Raw genomic sequence first — 22,150 nt, 5'->3', positions numbered from 1 at the left:
GTGGCTGAGGAGGTACAAAGGAATTAAACTTTCCATTGCAGACACACGTGCTCGTTAGCATCTCTAGGGTGCCTGTCTTAAACATTTGGGTTTGGATACTTTCCTGAAATCCACAGGAGGATTTTTTGTGCATTCTCCCCTCTCTCCTAAGTACAAGTAGCTGTGAGCTGGGGTGGGGCTGCACTCCGGTGTGGCTTTGCAGGGTCCCTGTGCGGCTCAGTCCCCCTGGCTGCTGCAGGGGCAGGGATGGACTTGCACAGCCTGAAAATGCCTCTGGCTGCTGGGGCAGATATTGGGCACCCACCGTGGAAACCCACAACCCAGGGTGTAGGGCCACGAAAACCGAACGGGAATGTTTAAGTTCTCTCACAGCTCTTTATTAGCAAAGAGAAAGAAGAAGTGTGGTCTCGGCTATATTTTTTTTTTCCTTCAGGAGAAAAGTATTTTTTCATCTTGGAGCAAAGCCTTTTTACAGTACAGAGGTTTTTAACTGCTGTTTTAAGCCATAATAGAATGACTGTTAGAGATCACTCAGTTATGAAAATTTTCTAACAAACCCCATGTTTTCTTAAAGGAAAACTTCCATTCAAAACTCCTGTTTCCAGTGGAGCAGGGCCATAGCCTTGCTGTCAAACTGGTGTGACTGCATTTTGCTATTCCTGCATAAGCCACATGTGCTGTCATTGCACTTTTTACTTGCAACTACCAGCATCATTTATTTCTCCAACATGATAAAGCCAGTGCAATTGCAGGAGAGACACAAAGTCAGGATGCAACCTGTCATTTTGGGATGTGGCAAAGTCCCATTTTGATTTGGAAATGCTGAGCCACAGGAAGAATAATAATAATTAGGTCTGTAATGGGACAGGCAACTCCAGACACTTCTTTTCTTCACCAAATGGTGATAACAGTATAGTTGGGAGAGGTGGAAACACTCCCTGTGCCCAGGGAGGTCCAGAGCAGGATCATAATTGGGAGAAAAAAAGCAAATTCTGGCCAAGAGAAGCCCATAAATAGGTTCTGTCTCTGCAGATGATTCTGTACAGAGTGTACTTCCATGAGCTTTGCACTAAAGAGAAAGGCTCTGGGAGTGGATGTGGTACCAGGGGCAGAGGCTGACAGTCTGGGCTGTGCCAGGCTCTGGAGGAGCTTGGAAGCTTTTAGGTTTGAGCTGCCACTGTTCTCTCACTGCAGGGCCCCTCTGTGGCAATTGTCCATAGCTTTCCAAGGCAGGCTCCTCCATCAGGAGAAGCACGAGGTGGCTCAGAGCTTATCAGTGTGTGTGGAACTCAGGACAGATCCAGTCCCTGCAGCAGAGACCTGCTCTGTGAGCTGCCTCCTGTTCCCAAAATCCCAGTGCCACCCACTGACTGGAGGGAAAGAAACTCCTGGACTTTCCTTGCAAGTGCAGCATTGCCACCACCCAAATTTATCAGAGAGGGCAGGAGCCCCTCTGGTGGGAAGGGCTGGGCAGTGCTGGGCTCCTGCTCAGATTCCAGCCCTCATTCCCAACACTTGGCCAGCACAGAGCAGCTCCTGCTGTGGCAGCCACTGGCACTGGGGAGCCCAGGGTTAAAATGCTGCTGGTTCAGTGTCAGTGGGAAAACACAACATGCAATTGCATGACTGAGCTGCACATCTTGTGTTTCTTTGGGGCAAAACTAAAAGGCTTTCCAGCCCTTGTGGTCTTTATGGACTTGTGAAAAGACAGGAACAGGCTCTGTCACTCAGTCAAGTGTTGTGTCAGCCAAAGAAATTCTCTCTCCAGCACATAAGCCATGCATGGCAGAGTTTCTGGCTGTGCCTCTCCTTTGGGAAGGAGCCAGTGTTGCTGCTCCTTGGAGGGGCTGAGCTGCAGGGCTGGCAGCAGGACATGTCCCTGCCTGTGCCCTGGGGTTTGGAGGCCTCTCCAAACTCTGCTCCCTCCCCAGGCACAGCAGCTCCAGTGAGGACAGTGAGCAGGATGCCCCAGCCAGCTGAGGCACAGAGGGGTGGCCATGCCATACAAAACCCATTCCTTGTGACAGGGACTCCAAGAGTTGCTGTGTGCAAGGCACTGAGTTCCTTTTCACCTTTAATGAAGCCATTTTTCACCTTAAAGGCTCTGTTGCAAGGGACAAAAGCACATTGCTGTGGCCAGGCACGGTGGGATCATGGCTCAAAACTGGCCCAGTGCAGAGCTGGCTCCCACAGCTCCCATGGGACTGAGAGCAGGAGAGGGGAGAGCTGGAATGTGGCAGCAAGTGGAGCCCCAACCACCTACAGTGGCTACTTGCAAAAGCTACCTTTCCTGTTAATGAAGTCGTTGAAAATGAAAGTGCTCTGGCAATATTAATAAACACTGTTTTCCTCTGCAGAACTCCTTTTCCAAGCACTAGTAAAGCAATTTGTGTAGCCAGATTCACAGTGTTTTCTGATGCAGAACTCAGTTTATTTTTAGATCCCTCTCTAGGGTAAATCCTATTTCCATTGAAGCTTCACGCCAGCTTAGTTTTCACTCAGGGACTTCACAGCAACTGGCCGGTGGCTTTGTAAACAAACACATCTCCCTGCCTTTTAGCGTGGAGTGTTCTGGCTCTCCTGGCATTTCTTCTGAATAATTTTCAATTATCAGTACCCTTCAATGTACAGATTATCTACAAAGTAGATGCTGCACTTAATTTCAGCCTCATCATTACTGTTTGCCACCCCTGAAGGGATGAAACATCCCTTGTACACCTCATTAGTGGCTCCAGGGTCATGGGGTGGGAAAGGTCCTGGGGCAGGCATGGCCATGGGGAGCAGGAGGGACAATTCAGAGTTAATTTTCTCTTGGCTCTCTTTCTGATTTTACGATTTTGAATCTCTAGTAACCAGCATTTCTTTTTCAAAACACATGCCTCAGAGTCTATCATACTTTTGAGGCTTTTGACATCTGGAAGTAGGTTTTATTAGGGTAAAATTTGGGGTTTGGAAGGTCCAAAAGGTTTTATTCCTTTTACATTACCTATAATCATCTCCCACTTAACCCCAAAAACATTCTAATTTTCTCACAAATGGATGGACCTTTCTACTTGCAATTGCATTTCCTTAACATGAAAAAAGCAAGAAGGGCCTCTCTGGTTTAAATACCCCCCCAAATTTGATTTATGAAACCATTTGAGAGCCATATGCACACATCACAGATGTACTCTCACTCAGGGAGGCTAAAATTGACAAGGGTGGCCCCTAACTACCAGCAAGAAATCACAAACATATTTCATATACTTGGTCATTGAAGATTGTGAAAGGCAAACAAGCCATGAGCTGGGCAGCTCACTCCACCTAAAGGAAGCAGGAGGCAGAAACCACAGCTCCTCCTTATTGAAATAAAGGAATAAGCAGAGTTTAAAAAATAGTAAGAATTAATTAATGAGACAACAACAACAATAATTATAATAATAGGAAAAGACAACAATAAAATGTTTAAGCCTTTAAGCCTGATGCTCTAGGACCACTGCCTGGAGTGGTGATGCTGCAGGAGCTCAGAGAAGCTCCCACTCATCCTGAGATTCCTGATGGAAGGAAACCTGCAGAGTTGGGGCAGTGCAAGGACAGCTCTTCTCCTGTGCTCTGCCAGTGACAGGGCCCAGGGTGGGACAGGGATGGAGCACAGCAGCTCACAGACAATCCGTGTCACACAGTGCAGGTGGGAAACTGCCTTGGCATCCAAACATCCAAAGATCTGTTTGATCCCATCCTGGCCCCACTGGTGTCACCTGAACTGGCAAATGCACATGGGGAGGGGAGTGGAGGAGCATTTTCCCTGGGGCTTTCTGCCATTGGAGTGCTGGTGAGCAGTGCTGAGCTTGAAGAGTGACTGCAGTCATCAGAAAAGGAAAATGCCCTGGGACGGAGCTGAAGGGAGATACTGCTTATTCCTGATCCTGCTTTGCCAGCCTGTGTTTCACTAGGCTGGCTGCTGACATTTAATTGAGTTTCATCAGGATGAAGGAATAAAATTTGGCTCAGGTAAGAAGAGAACTGTTTGGATGGTGAAATAATAAAAGAGACTTTGAGGGATCCCTTGGGTCTTGCAGGTCTTGCTGGGTCTTAATTTCCATTGGGAAATTCTGAATTGCCACACTGAAACTAACTCCCAGAGCATTCCTGCTGCAGCCTTGAAGTCCTGGTGGTGCTCCAGGATGACCCACCCTACCTTTGGCTTGTCCCCACGTGGCTCTTTCTCTTGGGTGGCTGCAGGATGTGCTCCATGGGCCCTTGGACACCTCACTGGCACCAAGTGGGACTGTGCTGCTCAGGGCTTGGCAGGAGGAACCTGCAGCACTCAGGTGAAGCTGGGCTCATGCTGTCCCTCCAGAGGGAATTATTTCATCCATAGAACACAACAGGCACAGGCTCAGGGTTGGTGACTGGGTGAGGGAGGAGGCAGAGTGGAAAGCACAGGGTGGGGAAGTGGGGCTGAGCCCCAGCCTGGCAGCTGCTGGTGCAGGACCTGGCTCCAAAACCAGGACTTGATGGGTGCAGCCCCTGGGGCCTGCAGGGGCTGAAAGGATTCACTGTCAGTGCTGAGAGCCGTGTTAAATGCTGAAACCCTTCCATGGCCCTGCCAGCTCCCCTCGAGTCAGGAACAAGGCTCCTGGAGCTCAGCTCCCCATGCACAGCCTGGATCTCCTTGGTGAGGACAAGTCCTGACAGCAGCCTCGTGCCTGCCCACCCCAGCATGTGAGGACAACTGGCCAAAATCAACACAGACACATTCAGTGAGGTTTTTTTTTTAAATACATTTATTAACCAATGTTAACACATTAAATGACTCTATATATTGCTAGTCAGAGCAGCTTACAAAATGCCAGAATGCATCATAAACTGGACAGCCACAATGAATAATTACAATGTGCATAGTGGCTAAGCTCAACACTTTAATATAGCTTTATGATTTGCAGAAAAATTAATTTTAAATCATGGCTCCTAAAACAATCAATTGTAATTTTACCTAAAACTTATACAAAACCAGGCCACAATCTTTTTTTTTTTGTTTTGTTTTTTTTCTTTAAAACACACAGTTTTCACGCTGTAGTAACTTGGAAATGTGCAACCGTGTCAACAGAGACAAAAAAGCCAAAGTAACACGAATCTTACTTTCATGCAGCTATCAGTTAAATATTACATATTCTGGAATGATTTTACACCAAAAATATTTCCACAATACTTGCTTTCATAGGGGTGGATCGAAGTTTTGGAACTCGTAAAGTAATCAAACAAGATTGATTTTTTGTTGTGAAGTGTTTTACAGTCACAACACAGAGGCGACAAAAGTTAATTACACATTTATCAGGCAATAATGCAGCTGTGGTAATACAAGTTACCATCTACTTACTATTTTTTCCAATCAACTTACCACTTAATTTCTGCAACATATTGGGCATTATTTGGCGGTATCTAGTCAATTAACTTATATCACCACTGTAAGTAAAAAAGGTCAGGATTTCAGTGGTAGTTCACAGAAGTCTTAGTTATATTTTTGTCTTTACAATGACCCTGACAAATCCTAGAGAAAACTTTTTAAAAGGCTTTCCTCCTGGTTCTTCAGCTTCCATCGTTCCATCATGTAATTGCTTTCAATAAATATCAAAGATCTAAATAAATATTTACAAATTATTCCTCTAACTTCTCAAAAAATAGCTGGATGATTAATGGGCATATGACTCAGTCTAAGACCAATCCTTGAAAGAAACTAAAATATGGAGACACTTTAAAAGAAAAGCTATTTAAGTAAGCTTTACATCTATTTAAAAAATTGTCTCTGAACATGGATGCAATTTATATATCTATATATAAAACAAACAAAAAGAAAATAATTTTTCAACTATCGATCCATTCCTATTGGCAATGCTTCTTAATCCAGACATTCCGCAAAATACAGACTTTTTACAAATCACGGCATCTTTAATACAAGAAAATTAACATGCATTATTCTTCATTCTGAGTACAGTGATGGAGCTCATTATTAGGCAATGACCCATTACTACAAACATAACGGCTTCTGTGAAACTTAAGTGCTTTTTCTCCTTTTATTATCAGTTACAATGGACCAGGTGACACCAGATCAGAGGTGGTCAAATGACATTGAAGGGGGGGGCGCAATAAAGTAACTTGTATGCCTCAAAAATCCGAGTATGAATAAAGGTAGTTGGGTGTTTTTGTTTGTATGGGTTTGTTTTTTTGGGTTTTTTTTTTGGCTTTTCGTATTCTTGTTATAAGCACTCATGTTAGAACAAAGACGAAATGTGCAAACTTCAAAATTTAAATATTCATTTTTCTCTAAGATCCAGCTCAGTAAAAGATTACCCCAGTTCCCTATGATTTTAAACTACAAGATCAAAGCTAATATTTTGTTATAAAAGTTATATATTGAAAAGAAATAATGAAAATAAAACACAGTTGGGAAATATTTAAGAAAAAATACGCAGGACTAGCACCTGCTGTGTCAACCCTGTTCCCTAAATTCAATCATGTACCCACTGGTATAACCAATAGATAATGCCTTTAAACAGTAAAATTAAGCTGAACAAAACCAGCTCAACAAGGTTAAGAAATAAATGTTACATCAAGGTAGTATGCTTCGTTTTTCTGAAACAGTTCTGTACTTCTTACATTCAGAACTTGTTTTTCAATGTTCCTTTTGCATCATTTTTTTGTTTTTAGATCTGCTGTTTTTTAAAGATTAAAATCTCTGTAAAACCTAAAAATGTCTTAAAATTTGCTGAAAATGCAACAAATCCTCTAGTTTAAAATTACTTGAAGTAACCTGCTCCCACAGATATTCAATTCGTTTTGCCGACAAAATTTTGGAGGAGCATTTTTAACAGAAGACTGAAATAACTGTGCAAAATTCCTTTTACGAAAAGTGTTTAAAGGCTGGTGCAAAATGGGAAGCAAATTCTAAACAATTTTGGCTTTTATTTATTTATTTATTTTTTTTTTTTTGGAAACAAAAACCGCTCTGTCTGAGAATAGCAATCATTGGGGTGGTGCTCTAGGGGAGGAGTAACTCTTTCATCTTTTCCTGCGGCAGGTACGTTTGTGTTCGGCATGCCAGTGCTCCTGCTGACACTTGATGGAGCAGTAGGAAGTGTTCCAGCAGCAGTGGTACATGGCCTCCTCTTCACAGTTGTAGCACTGGGGAGAACAAAGGAGAAGGGATTATTCTCCTGGCAGGATCCTTCCTCACCTGCTCAGCAGCGTTGCCCCCAGCCCTGCTCACACCCAATGCTCCTCTTATTGCTCAGGGCAACCAGGGGCATTTTTCACTCGTGCTGAGTGAAGCAGCAATCTTCAGCAAATCTGCACAATGCTTTCCTATTTTCCAGACTCTGGATTATTGCTTTTTCAAAAAATCATCTCTCACTTAGGAACACTCATCTCTCAGGATGGTGGACTGACATTTTTCAGCCACACAGTACAGGAACCATCTTTTACCCTGCATTTGTGTAATAGCACCCTGATCTATGTCTTAAAAGCTACAATAAATCAACAGGTGCTGCTGACCTGAACAGGCTCTGCACAAGCTTGAAAATCAGTGTTTGTGAGGTTTCTTTATAAGCCTGGCCTGCCCAGAGGTTGCTGGGGAAGATCCTTTTGGTCTAGAAAATCTCAAAAATCACAACAATAGCATCCCAGGAGGCAATAATTATTGATTTGTTAGAGCCCATCTGGGGCCAGCCTGCAAGGATGCTGCTGTCACCAGGGGTTGCTGACTGCCAGCCAGCACTGCCACCTCCTGAAGGGAAAACCTTGTGCTCCATCAGTGCTACTGAGCAGATGATAAAAGAGTTTTTTCCTCCAAGCCTTAGATGAACCCAAGAAGGCCTGTTGTACACAGGTTAGTTACCTGGCCTCTTGCCCTTTGTAGTGCCTGCCAGAACTGCACAAAACTCCTGAAAGAAAGGTGCTGTGACACAGCTCATGGTTTGTGCAGAATTATTTGGTTCTGGGGAAGGCTGCAGCAAAGATGATTTCCACCTCGGAACACAGAGAATTCCCCCAGCTTTCTGATAGCTGGAAGAGCTACTTGGAAAATAACCCTGTGGCCTCTGAGGAACTAAGAAAGGGAATGCAACATGCTGGTCAGAACTACAGGTGGCCATCAGGGAGGCACAGTACTCACACAGGCAGTGTGCCCTGTCTTCAGGTGGGTCTATGCCCCTTAAGGGAGTGCTGCAAAAGCATTAACCATCATTTTGACAAAACTCCATAAAGAAAGGTGGCATTGCTGCTAAAGGAGGTACCATTTATACTTCTGTGTCCTGGAGAGCCAGCTCCTAACAACCTCAAATTTGTCTTTCTGAATTTGGTCTGCTCAAAATCCAGAAGCATCTTTAGGAATCCAGTCTGAAATGCTTATTGTGTGATGGGGAACCAGGGGGAGGGATATCACACAGTCTGTGCAGGCTGCTATCAAACCACAGAATAACACACAATTTACTTTTTATGTCTTGTCTAGCTACAGCTTTGCTAATAAAACAGGGAATTACAAAGAAAAAAAACCCAACTGCCTCAAAAGAAAAACCACAACAACCCACATTACTGAAAGACAGTTCCAAGAAAGCCAGCTTTTACATTGGATAAACTGATAACCATTTATTTACATCAGCAATAAAGGGACTGCCCTAGCTGTGTGAGAAGGGAACCTCTCCATTTTCCTTTCATAATTTAGCTCCTGGGAAGTTTATTTGTAAAAATGTCTGCAAACAAGTGTCCTCTTGAGAGCTGTTTTCCTGGTTTTTCATGTTGCTGGCTGCCCACAAGCCTGTGGGAGCCATTAGGATCATCTGCTGGAAAGGTGCAGGGAACAGCTGTGTCTCTCCATTATATACAGCATGGGCCTCAGCCCAGAGAATAAATTCACATCTGCTGGCTTGGAGAGATCAAAAAATGCTACAACAGGAGAGGACAACTGATCTGTGGGTCCTGCACTTCCCTTTACATATGCTGGCCATAAGTGTGGGATGTAAATCTCCACTTACAAAAGGAAAATAGTGTCATCTGTGCTGGTACCAGCACATGTGGCAGTGGAGGCAAAATGCCAGCTGGCCTCAGGCCTCCTCTTTTCTTTGTATTTTCCTCTTTCTAAACGTTATCAATCACTTGGGGTTTTGTTTCAGACAGTACACATCACAGACAATGTTCATTCACTTAAAGACCACCTGTTGCAAGTTAAAATAAATATATGTGTAAATAAGTTTGAAAGAGAAAAAGTTAAAAGCTGTCTATGGAAAAGACCTGTGCACCAATTTAAATGAGGCTTATGCACAAATAAAGGAACTTGGAGAAACTAAAACAGAAACATTGTCAGGACCAGCACTCCAGCCTGCACCCTGGAGGCCACTGAGCTGCATAATCTCATTATTGTTATTCCTGCCTTTACATTTCTTCATTTTGTTTGCTATTTACTCGAGATATCTGTATTAAACTCAAATCTTCTGAAGGTATCAAAATGAAATTGGGCTAAGCTAGAGAAAGAGGAACTGTTGTTTTTAACTATGCATTTGTCTTCTGAGGGCTGGAAGCACATCCCATGTCCCTGAACACCACCAGCAAAATGATCCCTTCATCCCAACTGCACGGTTTTTTTAGGTATGAGAAAAAGACAAATACAGTGTGAATAATAGCAGCTGTATTCCCAAGCCTAGACATCAGCATTACACAAAACCAGAGGTCTCTGCTCCTAATTAAAAAGCAAAGCCACCAAAACTCATTTAGTATGTGTGTTAATTACATGAGATTTTGGTAAGGAGGTATCATTATAATAGCAGCATACAAGTGCAGTACTACACACCAGGGACTGTCATTAGTGCCACTGAAGGAAGGATCACTGGGGAGTTGTGTAATTGGACCAAGTCCAGCTGCCTGGGGCTGTGTGTTGGCAGGCAGATCCATCAGCCTGAATGCAGAGGTGTTTATCCTGACCCTCCCTCTCCTGCCACATGCAAACCAGCTGCCTGCATGATGCCTTCATTTAGGGTGGTGATTGACAGATAGTTCGAGGCCATAGAAATAGGCAAGACTGTCAAATACTCTATCTTTTGATTGTTTTGCTCAGTAGAGAGGCTTTATACCCTCATTAATAAATTTTCAGTGATGTGGTACCGGGGCACTTTCTGATTAGTCTGAAGGATATGATAAAGGCATATTGGAGCAGATAAAAGTAACTCCAGTCAGTCTCTTTCGAAAATTCTGTTTTCAAAACCACCAAAAAGCAGCTAGAGCTGAGTCCAGCCTCACAATCAAGTTATTGTGCCCGAGTCACTACTGCATGTCAGCTGAATGGTGACAGTGGTTCACGTGTGCTCGTCACTTCTGACAGAATAGAGGGAATTTGACATATTCTACAGTGGGCAAAGGCAATTCCATTTCCCTCTCCAGTGCCACAGGAGAGCACATGCAGCAGCAGCTGGTGACACACTGAACACAGCAACTCGATCAAGTCAGTCATAAATAACTTCTCTGGTCTGCAGAGACAGGTAGACAGGGAGGAATTCTCTTATTGACAGAGACCCAAGCACTGCACCATCACAGCACCCACAGTAAAGTCTCTGTGAGGAACAGAAATAAAGACTCTACAGGAGCTCTGGCATTTGAAGTAATGCTTCTCTTTCCAAAAACCAAACTCCTGGCTGTGATAGTCAGTGACTGACTCTCTTGCCTGAGTACTTTTTCCACCCTTCTCCAGAGCAGAGTTTTCCCTGCAGGGACCATTGTTTCATGTAAGCACAGGGACTAATGAGGCTGAGCAGCAGCAAATCAGCCCTTTAAAGCAGGAGGCAAATGGGGCTGCAGGGGGTGGCTGTCCCTTTGCTGTGCCATCTCCTGGAGGCTCCTGCTCCTTTCCAGCCCCACCTGTGCTACAATCCCGTCCCTCTGTGTGTTACAGACAACTTCACAGCGCTGTGTGACTTCCTGAACAATGGCTTCACCCCCCTGTTCCGTGAAAATCAGCAAGAGAAAACATGAACCACAATCTAAATAAAACCAGGGAAAGGTTTGTGGCATGTAAGTTAGATGTCTATTTTCACGTTTCTAAAGGGCACAGCAACATGGTTTTTGTAGCTGATGCTGCAGATTTGCACTTAAGGACCAAACAAGAGAGGAATACAGTTCAGGATGTCATGCCTTAAATATAAAGGAATATAAAAGAGCTGTAGAAAAAGCAAGGAGAGGAAAAGGCCAAAAGGATATCACTAATAGCCTTATTAGCAGGGGAATCCAAATTGATGCAGCCAGATTTGTACCCTCTGAGGTCTCAAGATCAAAGGAATGTGAACATAATGCAAAGCATGTCTTCTACGGAGTAAAACTGCATTTAGAAAAAAAATATTTTTGATACTAAGATCTGATGAGACTAGAGATGTTGCTGTTAGCCCTGACAAATTAAAATGGAAAGTAATCAAAACACCAAGTTGAAATTCGAAGACTTGTAACAGTATGTGAATGCTGAGAGACCAGTGAAAGAGCAGTGCACTTAAAAGCAAGGAAGAAATCCCATCAAATGGCCTGCAGGATGCATTATACATTTCCACTTACTCTCTTGTGATAAGTTTTTAACACTTACCCACTGCTTCTTCTTGGTCTGGGAAATCAGTTGCTTGTGCTGACCTGCTAGTTTCTTAATTTCTTCTAAAAATTCTTCTTTGCACTTCTCCTTTACCTGCTTACATTTTCTGTCCATCTCTCCTTGTGCATTGGCCACAGCTTTATTTACAGCCTGCCTTTTCTCCTCTTCCATCTCTGTACGCAGCTGCAAAGACAGTCAGCAAAAGTCAAGGCATAGTTACTGGAATTAAAAGTGGAATTCTTATTTAAGCCTCTACTCTTTAAACCTCTATTATTGATGTGGGCAAGCATCACCTAATTAGAGATTTCTCCTTTTTAGGAAATAAAATTTACTCAATTAGAGATATAACAAAATCAGATTTAATCAAAATAGAAATGTCACTGTATTTCTACTCTTCTAGGCATCTACAATAACAGCTAAATAAGTTCTGTGCATATTTGCTCAATGATCAGTTTATAAATTTATTAATTTCTCTCAAATTTTTTTTCTTTTCTAAATCTACAACTGCATATAAATCTACAGCAAGTGAACAATGGAAAATACAAAATAGAACACCCCTGAGTTCACTAAGAGGTACTTTTAGTATTCATTGTCAGTGAGGTTCCTTTGCCCTTGCTTAGGTATCTAAATGTTTGGTATCTTAATCCTACAGGATTAACACTTGAACTCCTAGGTTCATTTCACAGTCCTTCATCCAGAAGGAAATTCATCTTATCTTAAGACAGGTGCTTAAGAGAGGTCAGACAAATCATCCTCCAAACTGCCCTGCTCTCTCCAGCCAAAGGTGATCAGGTCAAGCTTAGACATTGAATTTTTAAGAGGTTATTATCAGATAAGAAAATTCAAACAAATTTCAGTGACCTTATTTAGTCTTTAGGCCAGAAGATGGACAAAAGAATTATTTATGACTAGCAGTTAAACAATGACATTGTTTAGAATCACACTTAACAATGGAGAAAAAGGCTTAGGAAACAGATACTCATGAATGAACAATTCGTTTCAGTTTTGGATCACAAACTGATTTCACTGGACAAGAATCAAAAACGCCAAGAGTTTTCTGTTTAAAGTAGGTTTGCAGGTATAGAAATGGTCTAAAAAGCCATAATGGTGACTACTTTTATGTGGTCTCTTTTTCTTCATTTTGGTAAGAGTGGTTTTTACAAAAACAGAAAAGTATGTGAAAAAATCCCCAAAATTGCCTCTCCTCAACCCAGTGTAGGTGTTGTTCAACAAGTGTTACCTTTTCCACTGCCTCTCGCACAACTCTCTCCGTTTCTCTTTTGTGATCAGCTTTCATCCTGTCCTTGAAATCATTAAAGATTTTGGTGTATTTGTCATGGCACATGTTCTGACACACTCCATCATTACTGGTCTGGGTGCTCCGATGCACCATTTTTGGAGAAGAGGCACTTAACTTCTTGGTCTGAGTTGAGACTGAAACTTTTTCAATGGGCTGAGGCATTGTGGGAATTTCCTGGCTTGAACTTACTGCTTCAGTTTCAGGTTCTGGCTCCTGCAGAGAAAGAACAAACTTGTAAATCAGATAACAAAATAGAACAAGTTAATCTGTTAACTTTTCAGTTCTCCCTGAAGAAAAAATGTTATGTGACTAATATCAGTGCAATTAATGTGAAAGGTGCCTGTTGAAGACCTGAAGTGCTAATGGGATGTGGGATCCCTGTAGAAAACCAACTTGAGAGTGGGTAGGCCCTTGGGTCAGGCTTTTCTGACTTCAGCCAGCTTCACCTCCCCAAATGTATGAAAAACCTCAGAGGCTGTGCTGACTCCTTGGGATTACTAGAGGTTTGCTAGAGATATTTTTCCCCCACAATATTTTCCCTAAAGAGATTGTAGTTGCATGCCCAAGGCTCCTGAATAGTTTTGGCAAACTCTGGGCTTACTCTGGCCCAGCAGGCTGCATTGGAGTCTGTGATATTCTACTGACTCCATAGAACTGCTGCAAAGATTGATTAGTACTTCAAAGGTCCTTTGAAGATGAAAGGCTAATGAGAGTCTACGCCTTGCTTCCAATAATATAGAACTAGACTTGGATGACCACAGAATCTCTGTAGAGTTACACAATTATCAAGAAAGAAGTCAGTGTTACTGTAGTGTACTGTGCTGAATTTAGCTGCCTGTGTTATTGCAATGTAACACCAATTGCTCCTGCTCTTTTGAACAGATCGAAGCTATACCCCTGGAAATGCTTACTGCTATTTGAAGTGTCTGAAGACATAAATTTATTTTTTTTTTTTAAGGTTAGATATTTTCATTTAGCAGTGTAGAGACAAAGCCTTGCTCAGGAGTGGACTTTGTGCCTGTCTGTGTGATGAGGCATTGCTCACACCATTCAAAAGGCTGACTATGTATTCCCTTTTGCAAACAATTACTCTCTAAGAGGTCACTGTGATTGACTTCTGGATCACTGATCAGAGCTAAGAAGGCAAATGTTAAGACATAAATACATGAAGCCAATTACAGCATTTGCTTGGCAGAAAACACAGTAAGAATGGCAAGACATCCTCCTGTAATCTCCCTACCTTGCACTCAAACAATTTGTGCCCCAGGGAGCACAGACTGTGTCACAGCCTCCATCCCTGACACTGCCTCCTGCAGCATCAGGTACAATGGGGAGGCAGGTGCCAGGAATTAGGAGTGGCCATGTCCCTATTCCAGCCACCACAGAGAGCTCTGCTGCTACAGTACCTGCACCCTCCTCTGCAGTGGCATCCCGAGTCCTCTTGCAAGGAACGGGCATATGCACTAATTTTTCTCAGCACTCCTCAGGCAGCTGGAACAAGGCCAGGAAAAAGTCCTTGGTGGTTCGGGAACAGATTTACGGCTCTCTCTGTAAGTGCCCCCTTGTGTACACGAGCAATACCGCAGCCCTTGGCTCCCTGATCCTGCAGGCGGGACACACAGGGAAGCCCCGCAGACAAAGTGGATAAGGAGTTCATAAACTTCATAGTCTCGATTGCACTTCCTGATTTCTGCTGTTTATAGACTTACTGATATCCTGAATTTGTTATTAAAAAAGAAATGTTGTAAGCTGACTTGCTTTATTCACGATACAGAATATTCCCATGATGACACACATTACTTGCATGTGGGAGGCACAATTACATTGGTTAGCAAGCCCCAAGCTGTGGGGCTGGAACTTCCAAGACTAATACTGCAACATCACTAACAGGCGACTGAAATTGAGGGAGCATCTATTAAAATTTCAGACTTTTTGACCTTTGCTCTCTCTACAAACACAGTAATTGAGGTTACTCACTTCTTTCTTGAGCTCCATACTCTGGTTACGTCGTCCTTTCTTTGCTCTTGGTTCCTGAGTAACCTTCAGCTGTGAACATTAAGAAAAGCGTATTAAATCAAATAACCCAAAGAACAGTTCATGTGGCTTTCATTGTAACATCATTTGCCTTTTATTGTGATTATTTGCAATTATTTAGGGTATCAAATAGAAACGTTAATTAAATGTTCTTAAATGAGAAATGCACACAATAAACTTTCTACATTATCACTGATGACTATGACTGCACGAAGGAACAAAATTAATGAACAAGTTCTACCATTCAATATGCACTCACTAAAACAGTCTTAACCATTCCTTTCTTCATTGCACACACAAGTTCAAACATTTGTTTTCTGAGATATTCTGATATCAGTGACCCACACTTAGAAATCACGTCTTGTTGGATGCCAGAAAATACCAGAGATTATAAAGAGAATTTAAGTATGTAAATATGGTAAACTGGAGCGGTATGGAACTTTATGCTTTAGAATAAAAGTCAATCTCACAGTAGAAGCAAGGATGAGATCTAAGTGGATGGTAGTTATCTTACAGTGCTAGTAGAGAGGTTCTTATGCCTCCTTTTGAAGCATGCAGTACTAGCTAGGATCCTATTACTACTACTAGTTAGAAATAGGATATTGCAGACTACAGCAAAAGAGTGAGTTTGATGGCTACTCCTGTGTTCCTGTATCTGGAAAAGCAGTAAAACAGGTAGAAGCATTAGCCAAGTCAAGGATGAAGAACTGGCATCAAAGAGAAAATATGTAAATGGACACTTCAGACCCTGTGACTGACACTTCTAAAAAAATGGGAAAATACCACTTATCTTTTATTTGTGACCATTTTCCTGTTTTAACACAGGCTGTTGTATGACTGCACACAAGACTTTAAATAAAGGGGCTACAAAGGGTTATCAAAGCAAACCAGACTAAAAAACCCTAAAACCATTTTGATAAGGAACAACCTCTCACCACAGCACAGAGTTTTACAAACTTTTAAGTTTTTAGTTCCAAATTGGGTGATAGACTTGTTTGACAAAAGGATGAAGGAAGAGGGTCAAAACAGACCAATTTTTTTTTAATACAGAGTTTGAGCAAGGATAGTGGTTTTAAATGAGGAAAGATGTTACCAGGGAAAGGGCTGCCAAAAATACAGAGAAAAATCTGCAAACTATGAAAATCTTACTGCCAAGTCACTACTAGTGAATATATAACACCCTCTTGGACAATGAATGATTAGTAAAGATCAGCTCTGATAAGGGAATTTCCATGCAAAGATTTGGATCTTGGCCATTTGTGCTCTTTGTTAAAACAATATTTATGTAATATTTCTTGTTTTGCAGAATTATTTTTATTTACTTTAATCAGTTGCTGGTCACGTGGTCATCAAGTGCAACATTTGCACTTAACTTTAGTTGGACTTGCTGAAAATGTCATGGCTGGTGTTACTTGTGGATCTGAGGGCAGAATAGAGCTCAAAGTGAACATACTCCAGCTGTGCAAAGGCTGAGCAGCTACAGGGCTGTCCCTTGACAGGGCTCCAAGAAGGCAGTGTTGCAGTCCATCTGATATCTGTGACATTTGACTTGAACATTCCTATTTAACTTTAGAAATCTTGATCTGTCTCATCAAGGTGCTGTACGTGACAAATGCTTTGAAACTTCACAAAGGTCATCCAAGAAACTGAGGAAAGAGGAAAATCTATATTCTTGCTATTACTGAGCTATGAAACATAGGGAGAATAAGTCTTTGAACCCTCTTGTCATCACAAACCTGCAGACAGAGCACAAGGCTAATTTAATAGCACATTAATCAAAAACACATCGTCTTTGTACTTTTTAATGAATTGCCCTGATTGCTACTATTGTAGCAGCACTCACTTGCTCATTGCTAGTGGAAGAGATGCTCGACTCTGCCTCCTCTTCCCCTTTGTCCTCATTCTTTGATTTCCAGAATCTCCCCTCACGGAGAAAACGCTGGTGCAGTTCCAGTTCATCACAGGCTTTCTTCCATCCCATGCTGCGTTTCACGTGCAGCCGGTGGATGTTAACTGTGATGTCTTGAATGTTTTCAGAGGGGATCCAGGCCCTTTTGAACACACAGTACAGACACGTTCAGAAACATTAAATACAGGTGAAGGATCTCGACCTGAGAAACCGACTTCAAAAGCAGGTTTTCACAACGGCCGATCACTGACAATTCCTTTTTACTTTGATTTTTTTTTTTAAACTCAACACATCTAAAAAAAATGGACTGCATGCTGTTAGACATTTTTGTTATTATAAATACTCGTGAGCTGTTGGCACTATGGCTAAAAGTATCTCTCATTTTTGATGAGCCACAAACCTTCCCCAGCACCATCTCTTACCTGCTCTCTTGCTAAATGGCCCGACTCAGACACAGAAACTTTTTTTCACTGGAGGTTTATATGCTAATCCAATTTAGCTCTTGACCTCTTTCCTAAAATTGTCAAGGAATGTACCAACTCATCAACTTGAATAGAAACATTGTGTGTCCTGGGCCCCTGTCTATCAGGACTGAACTTCCATGGGGACTGTCATGCTTCTTTGGACTGAATTCATGCCAGTGACATGGTTCCAAAGTTACCTTGTCCTCTTAAGTGTGTTCACAGAATCCTCAGAGAGTTAGATGGGCAGGTCTCAATATTTTGAAAGGTTATACCAAGCACCAGGCAACATTGGACATTAAAGATACAGAGTCACTTATATAGCCATTCACATCTGCCTAGTAGATTAAATACTCAACAAATGGCATGTTTGTGAAAAGATTCTTGATTCTTGCAATTTAAATTTAATTTGAGTAACGATAAAGAAACAATGCCAATTTACACCACCAGGAGTTTGGCCTTTTGTCCAAGTCCAGCACAGTAACTAAGCAATGGCTCTCTAATTAAACATCCTTTGCCTTTCATAACAGCACACATTTAAGAAGTTGCAAGCACCTCATCCCACAGGTGCAAGGTTACTTTATTAGGTAATTTTGCACTGCCTGAACTTAAAGCCAAAGATTACTAACAAAATAAACTGTATTCGTAAATAGATTCAAGGTAAAAAACATTCTGTGACTGAGGCATCAGTAAAGATCCTTTACTCACTTTATGACCACTGGAAAGTCTTGGTAGTTCATATAAAAAGTGAAAAGATGTTATACACTGTGCAAGTTACATGAAGGCAATTTAAATAAACAGTAACCTAAAATACTGGTACTGAATTGTCTAGGCCCTTTTGGAATGCATCAAAATATACCATCTCCCAACAGCCAGGAATTACTTTGGAAATGTCTCCTCTCCTCACATTATAGACATATAAATAAAACAGTAAAAAAATCCAAACCAGCACCATAACACTGCTACAAACCTCCCCAAATGCTGAACAACCAGCTGGAGAGAGAACCAAAAGCTCATCTCTAAGAGTCAAGTTTCCAATGTAAAGAGAGATTCTCTGAAACTGCAAACTGGCTCGCAGCAGGAGGCCTGTCAATGTTCTAGGAGTGAGGCACAAACATTTGTAATATATATCTTGGTACTAAACCACAAAATTGTAGTGCCTCAGCTCAAATGAGAAATTGCTTGAAGTCAATACTGCTGGTAGAAGGAGTACATTTCTGTCCAGTTTTCACCTTGGCCTGGATTAGCAGACTGCTATATATTTGAAGAAACAGTTGAAGTTCACTTACTGTCTTTAATTAAAATGGCATTAAGGAACATGCTTCTGGCAACTGTGGAAAGAGAATCTCTGAGCCACTGAATTTGGACACTTCAGATGAGCCAGACTGAACTTTAAATTCTATGAAACAATTATGGCAAAGTATTCAGTATTTCTAATGTTGGCAACAAGCTGAGCCTGGATTTACAGCATGACAGATGAGATAAATTCTTTTAATATTGTTTGTAAAAAGCAGCACATGGAATTAATAAATTACCTTTGGTGGTGATGGCCAAAAAAGCGAACATCAACTTGATTGTCCTCTTTCTGCATGACTTTGGCTGGCCAAAACCCAAAGCCTTTCATTTTGGCCCAAACCAATTCATGATTAGGTATCTGGAAAAAAAAGTTGTATTTATTAGTGGATATGAAATATTATATTGCTATCTCCCACAAATATTCTGCTGCAATACTATGCTAGTATCTTAAGAGTATGATTACTGTTTGTGTCTAGTGCTATTTTCATTTTTATCTTCTTACAATACATTTCCTTTTTAGATAGACTGCTTGGATCAATGTAAAAAAAACCCCAAAACTACAAAGTCTGGAAAGAGTATAACTGTCTATTGAAAACAGAGATCTTAAGCAGCCTAAAAATTAACTTGTCTTTCTAGCTTCATTCAGGAGCAAGGTTTTAGTTCTGTAAGCTCCTTATTTTCTTGTGAAACTGTTGTAACTGGCTGATACCCAAGTTTTATAACCTATATTGTTACAGCTTTGAACTTCAATCAACACTCCACTTGTGTAAAATATCCAGGCTTACAGAGTCTTAACCATGCTTTTGAAACAAGCCTCCTGAAATGGAATATTCAATGCATTAATGACACCAAAACTGCAGGCTTTCATACAGAAAAGCAAACAAATAAAAATCTGTGTCAGCAACATACACAAGGGTAGCAGAACCAATTGTCAGGTCGTGCGTTTGACAAATAGAAACAGTTCTTGCAAAGCTGCAGTTCATCCAGCTGAAAAACAACAAAAAAAAAGGTAAATAAGCAAGAAAAATCCTATTTATGTGATTTCAGAAGCATGCCTCTCCCTTAGGTAGTAAGATTTTTCAGCCCTGCTTGCAAATTTGGTGGAGTTATTTCCATCCATGCAAACTAAAGGTGTGAAACCGACGTGGCCTGGGAGAGGCTGAAAGACAACCTGAAGAAACATTATTCCTGTTTCAGAAAACCCAGGCAGAGGGAGAAGACTAATTGACATATTAATGATCTATTATAGATGAAATGCAAAGAAAGTTCTTAAAAATCATCAAATATTTAAAGTACATTGTGAAAGAAGTAATTCAACTGTACAAAAGAAGAAAGTGTGCCAGCTCCTCAGCTGTATTTTTAAGTCTCTTCTGAATGTGGTGAAATGTTTGGATGACAATTACAGAATTCAGAAGGAATCTCATCTCAGATTCAATTTATATTACTAAGTACAATTATTTCTAGTCCAAATTTGTATTACTCAATTATTTTCAAAACTAAAATTTGAATATCAATGTTTTTAAAATTATAATCTGGTTGAAAAAAAACCCCAAAAAACCAACAAAACCCCAAAAACAACAAAACCCAACCAACCAATAACAAAAACCTAAAGAAAAAGAAAAAGGAATTCTGAATCAGCTGCTAGACTGTCTGGAGGAAATTTATAACTCAATTTCACACACTTTTTATTTTGTAATATGAAGAATAATTTCTTAGAATCTGAAATAAAAATCAAGTATCTTGACTACATCTTGGTTGCTTGGTAGTACTTACTTCATGGCAGGTGTCTTTATAAAGCATCCTTGCTATATCAGCTTGTTCACTGTCCGCTATAAAGTAAAAATAGATGGTATAAACAATCACAGTATGATCACAATGCTCACAAAGACTTGCAGCTGTCATTGCTGTGACTTTCATGCTGTAATTGTTGTGCTTAAGAAGACAAAACATAATTTAATCACTTGGACAGCTCTTCCATTTAAAATTTTCTAACAATCAGTTCAATATTTGTTTTCTGTGTCATATTTATATGCCACAATACTGCTTTTACACTGAACAATGCAAGCACACATCTGAGGAGGAGCAGCAGCAGGGAGACACAGTTGCTCTTAATATGGAATCAGTTCCTTTCTCTGCTGGTGTCTTAATGGCACACTGCAGTTGTCCTAAAACATCTCCTCTCTGCTCTGGGCTCTGAGTTTACACCCTTGTAAACTCTCTTGGCATATTCACATCTCTTCCCCACCAGCCACAGTGTGAATCTCCAGGGGCTGCAACCAGACTGGTGCCACCCTTCTCCCAGCCTCCCCGATGGGGGCCACATCTGCAGGGCAGAACCACATCCTTCCTGAAATGCTGGCTCTGGAAAACAGAGCCTGGCTACAGCTTCTGGACATGGTGGAGGTGTTTTTTGACTTCCAATCAGTCACTCATTACCTTCCCAGCACCTGGCAGCTTCTCTGATGGCTGTACCTCCACACTGCACCAGCAGCACACTCCTGGTGTGGATGTAGCTACATTTGCTGTCCCAGTATGGCAGATATTGCCCAAAAGTAAAATAAATATGTCTATAGTACCTGTTTCTGCTGACACAGCACAGAAAACTCTACCCTACCCTACCCTAGGAAAACATATATATACTGGCAAAAATCTGCAGTATGGACTGACTTAGGACTTTGCTGAAGAAGAAGCAGGATGGCAAAAGGGTAATTTTCACTAGAGGTTTAGCCAGGGAGGATGAAAATAGTTCTGTAGTAGGCGGACAAGAAAAGACCCTAAAAAGTCCTTATGCACTTTGATTTTTAAGAGCTTTCAAATTACCTCATTCACACTTAAGACTAATTAATACCAAATTCATCCTGGATTTGTGAGTTTCCAACAAATAAAGACAAATCAAACAAGGCAAGCAGTAAATGCAGTATTTTACCTCCATAGAAAATCACTGTGTTGTGTAGAAGCAGTTGAGCATCTGCTTTGAATTCCTCATAACTCCTGTACTTTCCTTCATTTACTTTCTACACAAAAGAAAACACAAGACTGTGAGAAAACTCTTCAAAGTGCTCTACCTGCTTTATGCAGAGAAGCTCTCATAGAAATCTCCATTATGCAACACAGATCAGACACTGCTTTTCCTGCATACAAAATGAATACTTACAACTCTCTGACATGGTTTGTTAGTACTTGAGCATTGTCTGCCCTTTATGCAATGCCCAGAAATAAAATAGATTCTTTAATACTTGATCAAGTTTAAAAAAGATTTTCCTGGTTGTAAGAAGGTGAATCTGGAGTAGCTGCAGCACAATGTGTGGCCCAGAACATTTGTTCAAACTGAAATATGATCCCTCGGGTGAATATTTTGTACCTTAAAATATCAGCTAGTTTCAAATCAGTGCTGACTGCCTTTCAGGACTGAACTTCCAGTATCTTCACTTGATAGTCTGTGTTATCTGATGAAAGCTGATTGTCTCAGTCTTCCAAACTCATAAAAAATGCCTACATGGAGCCATGCAATTAATTTTCTGAGTATGGCTTTGTCCAATAGGGAATGCAGAGTT

At 41.3% G+C, this 22,150-nt stretch overlaps 1 protein-coding gene across 8 annotated transcripts in view; it reads right to left on the bottom strand.

The window, feature by feature from the left end:
• Positions 1-4,743: 4,743 nt before the first annotated feature.
• The window catches only part of ZMYND11 (zinc finger MYND-type containing 11), a 105,534-nt gene continuing 88,127 nt past the window's right edge, over positions 4,744-22,150 (bottom strand). For all 8 annotated transcript variants that reach the window (XM_014872247.2, XM_014872249.2, XM_088159230.1 and 5 more), the window contains 9 exons: positions 21,523-21,610; positions 20,370-20,425; positions 19,506-19,583; positions 18,836-18,954; positions 16,774-16,981; positions 14,874-14,942; positions 12,837-13,109; positions 11,594-11,779; positions 4,744-7,161 (listed from right to left, as the gene is read on the bottom strand). In XM_014872247.2, the coding sequence (XP_014727733.1) occupies positions 7,039-7,161; positions 11,594-11,779; positions 12,837-13,109; positions 14,874-14,942; positions 16,774-16,981; positions 18,836-18,954; positions 19,506-19,583; positions 20,370-20,425; positions 21,523-21,610 (1,200 nt within the window). In that variant the 3' untranslated portion in view covers positions 4,744-7,038. The remainder of the gene's footprint in view (positions 7,162-11,593; positions 11,780-12,836; positions 13,110-14,873; positions 14,943-16,773; positions 16,982-18,835; positions 18,955-19,505; positions 19,584-20,369; positions 20,426-21,522; positions 21,611-22,150) is intronic.

Source organism: Sturnus vulgaris, chromosome 1 (genome assembly GCF_052056855.1).
Source record: "Sturnus vulgaris isolate bStuVul1 chromosome 1, bStuVul1.hap1, whole genome shotgun sequence".
NCBI classification, from domain to species: Eukaryota; Metazoa; Chordata; class Aves; order Passeriformes; family Sturnidae; genus Sturnus; species Sturnus vulgaris.
This window is presented reverse-complemented; position numbering and strand designations above follow the sequence as displayed.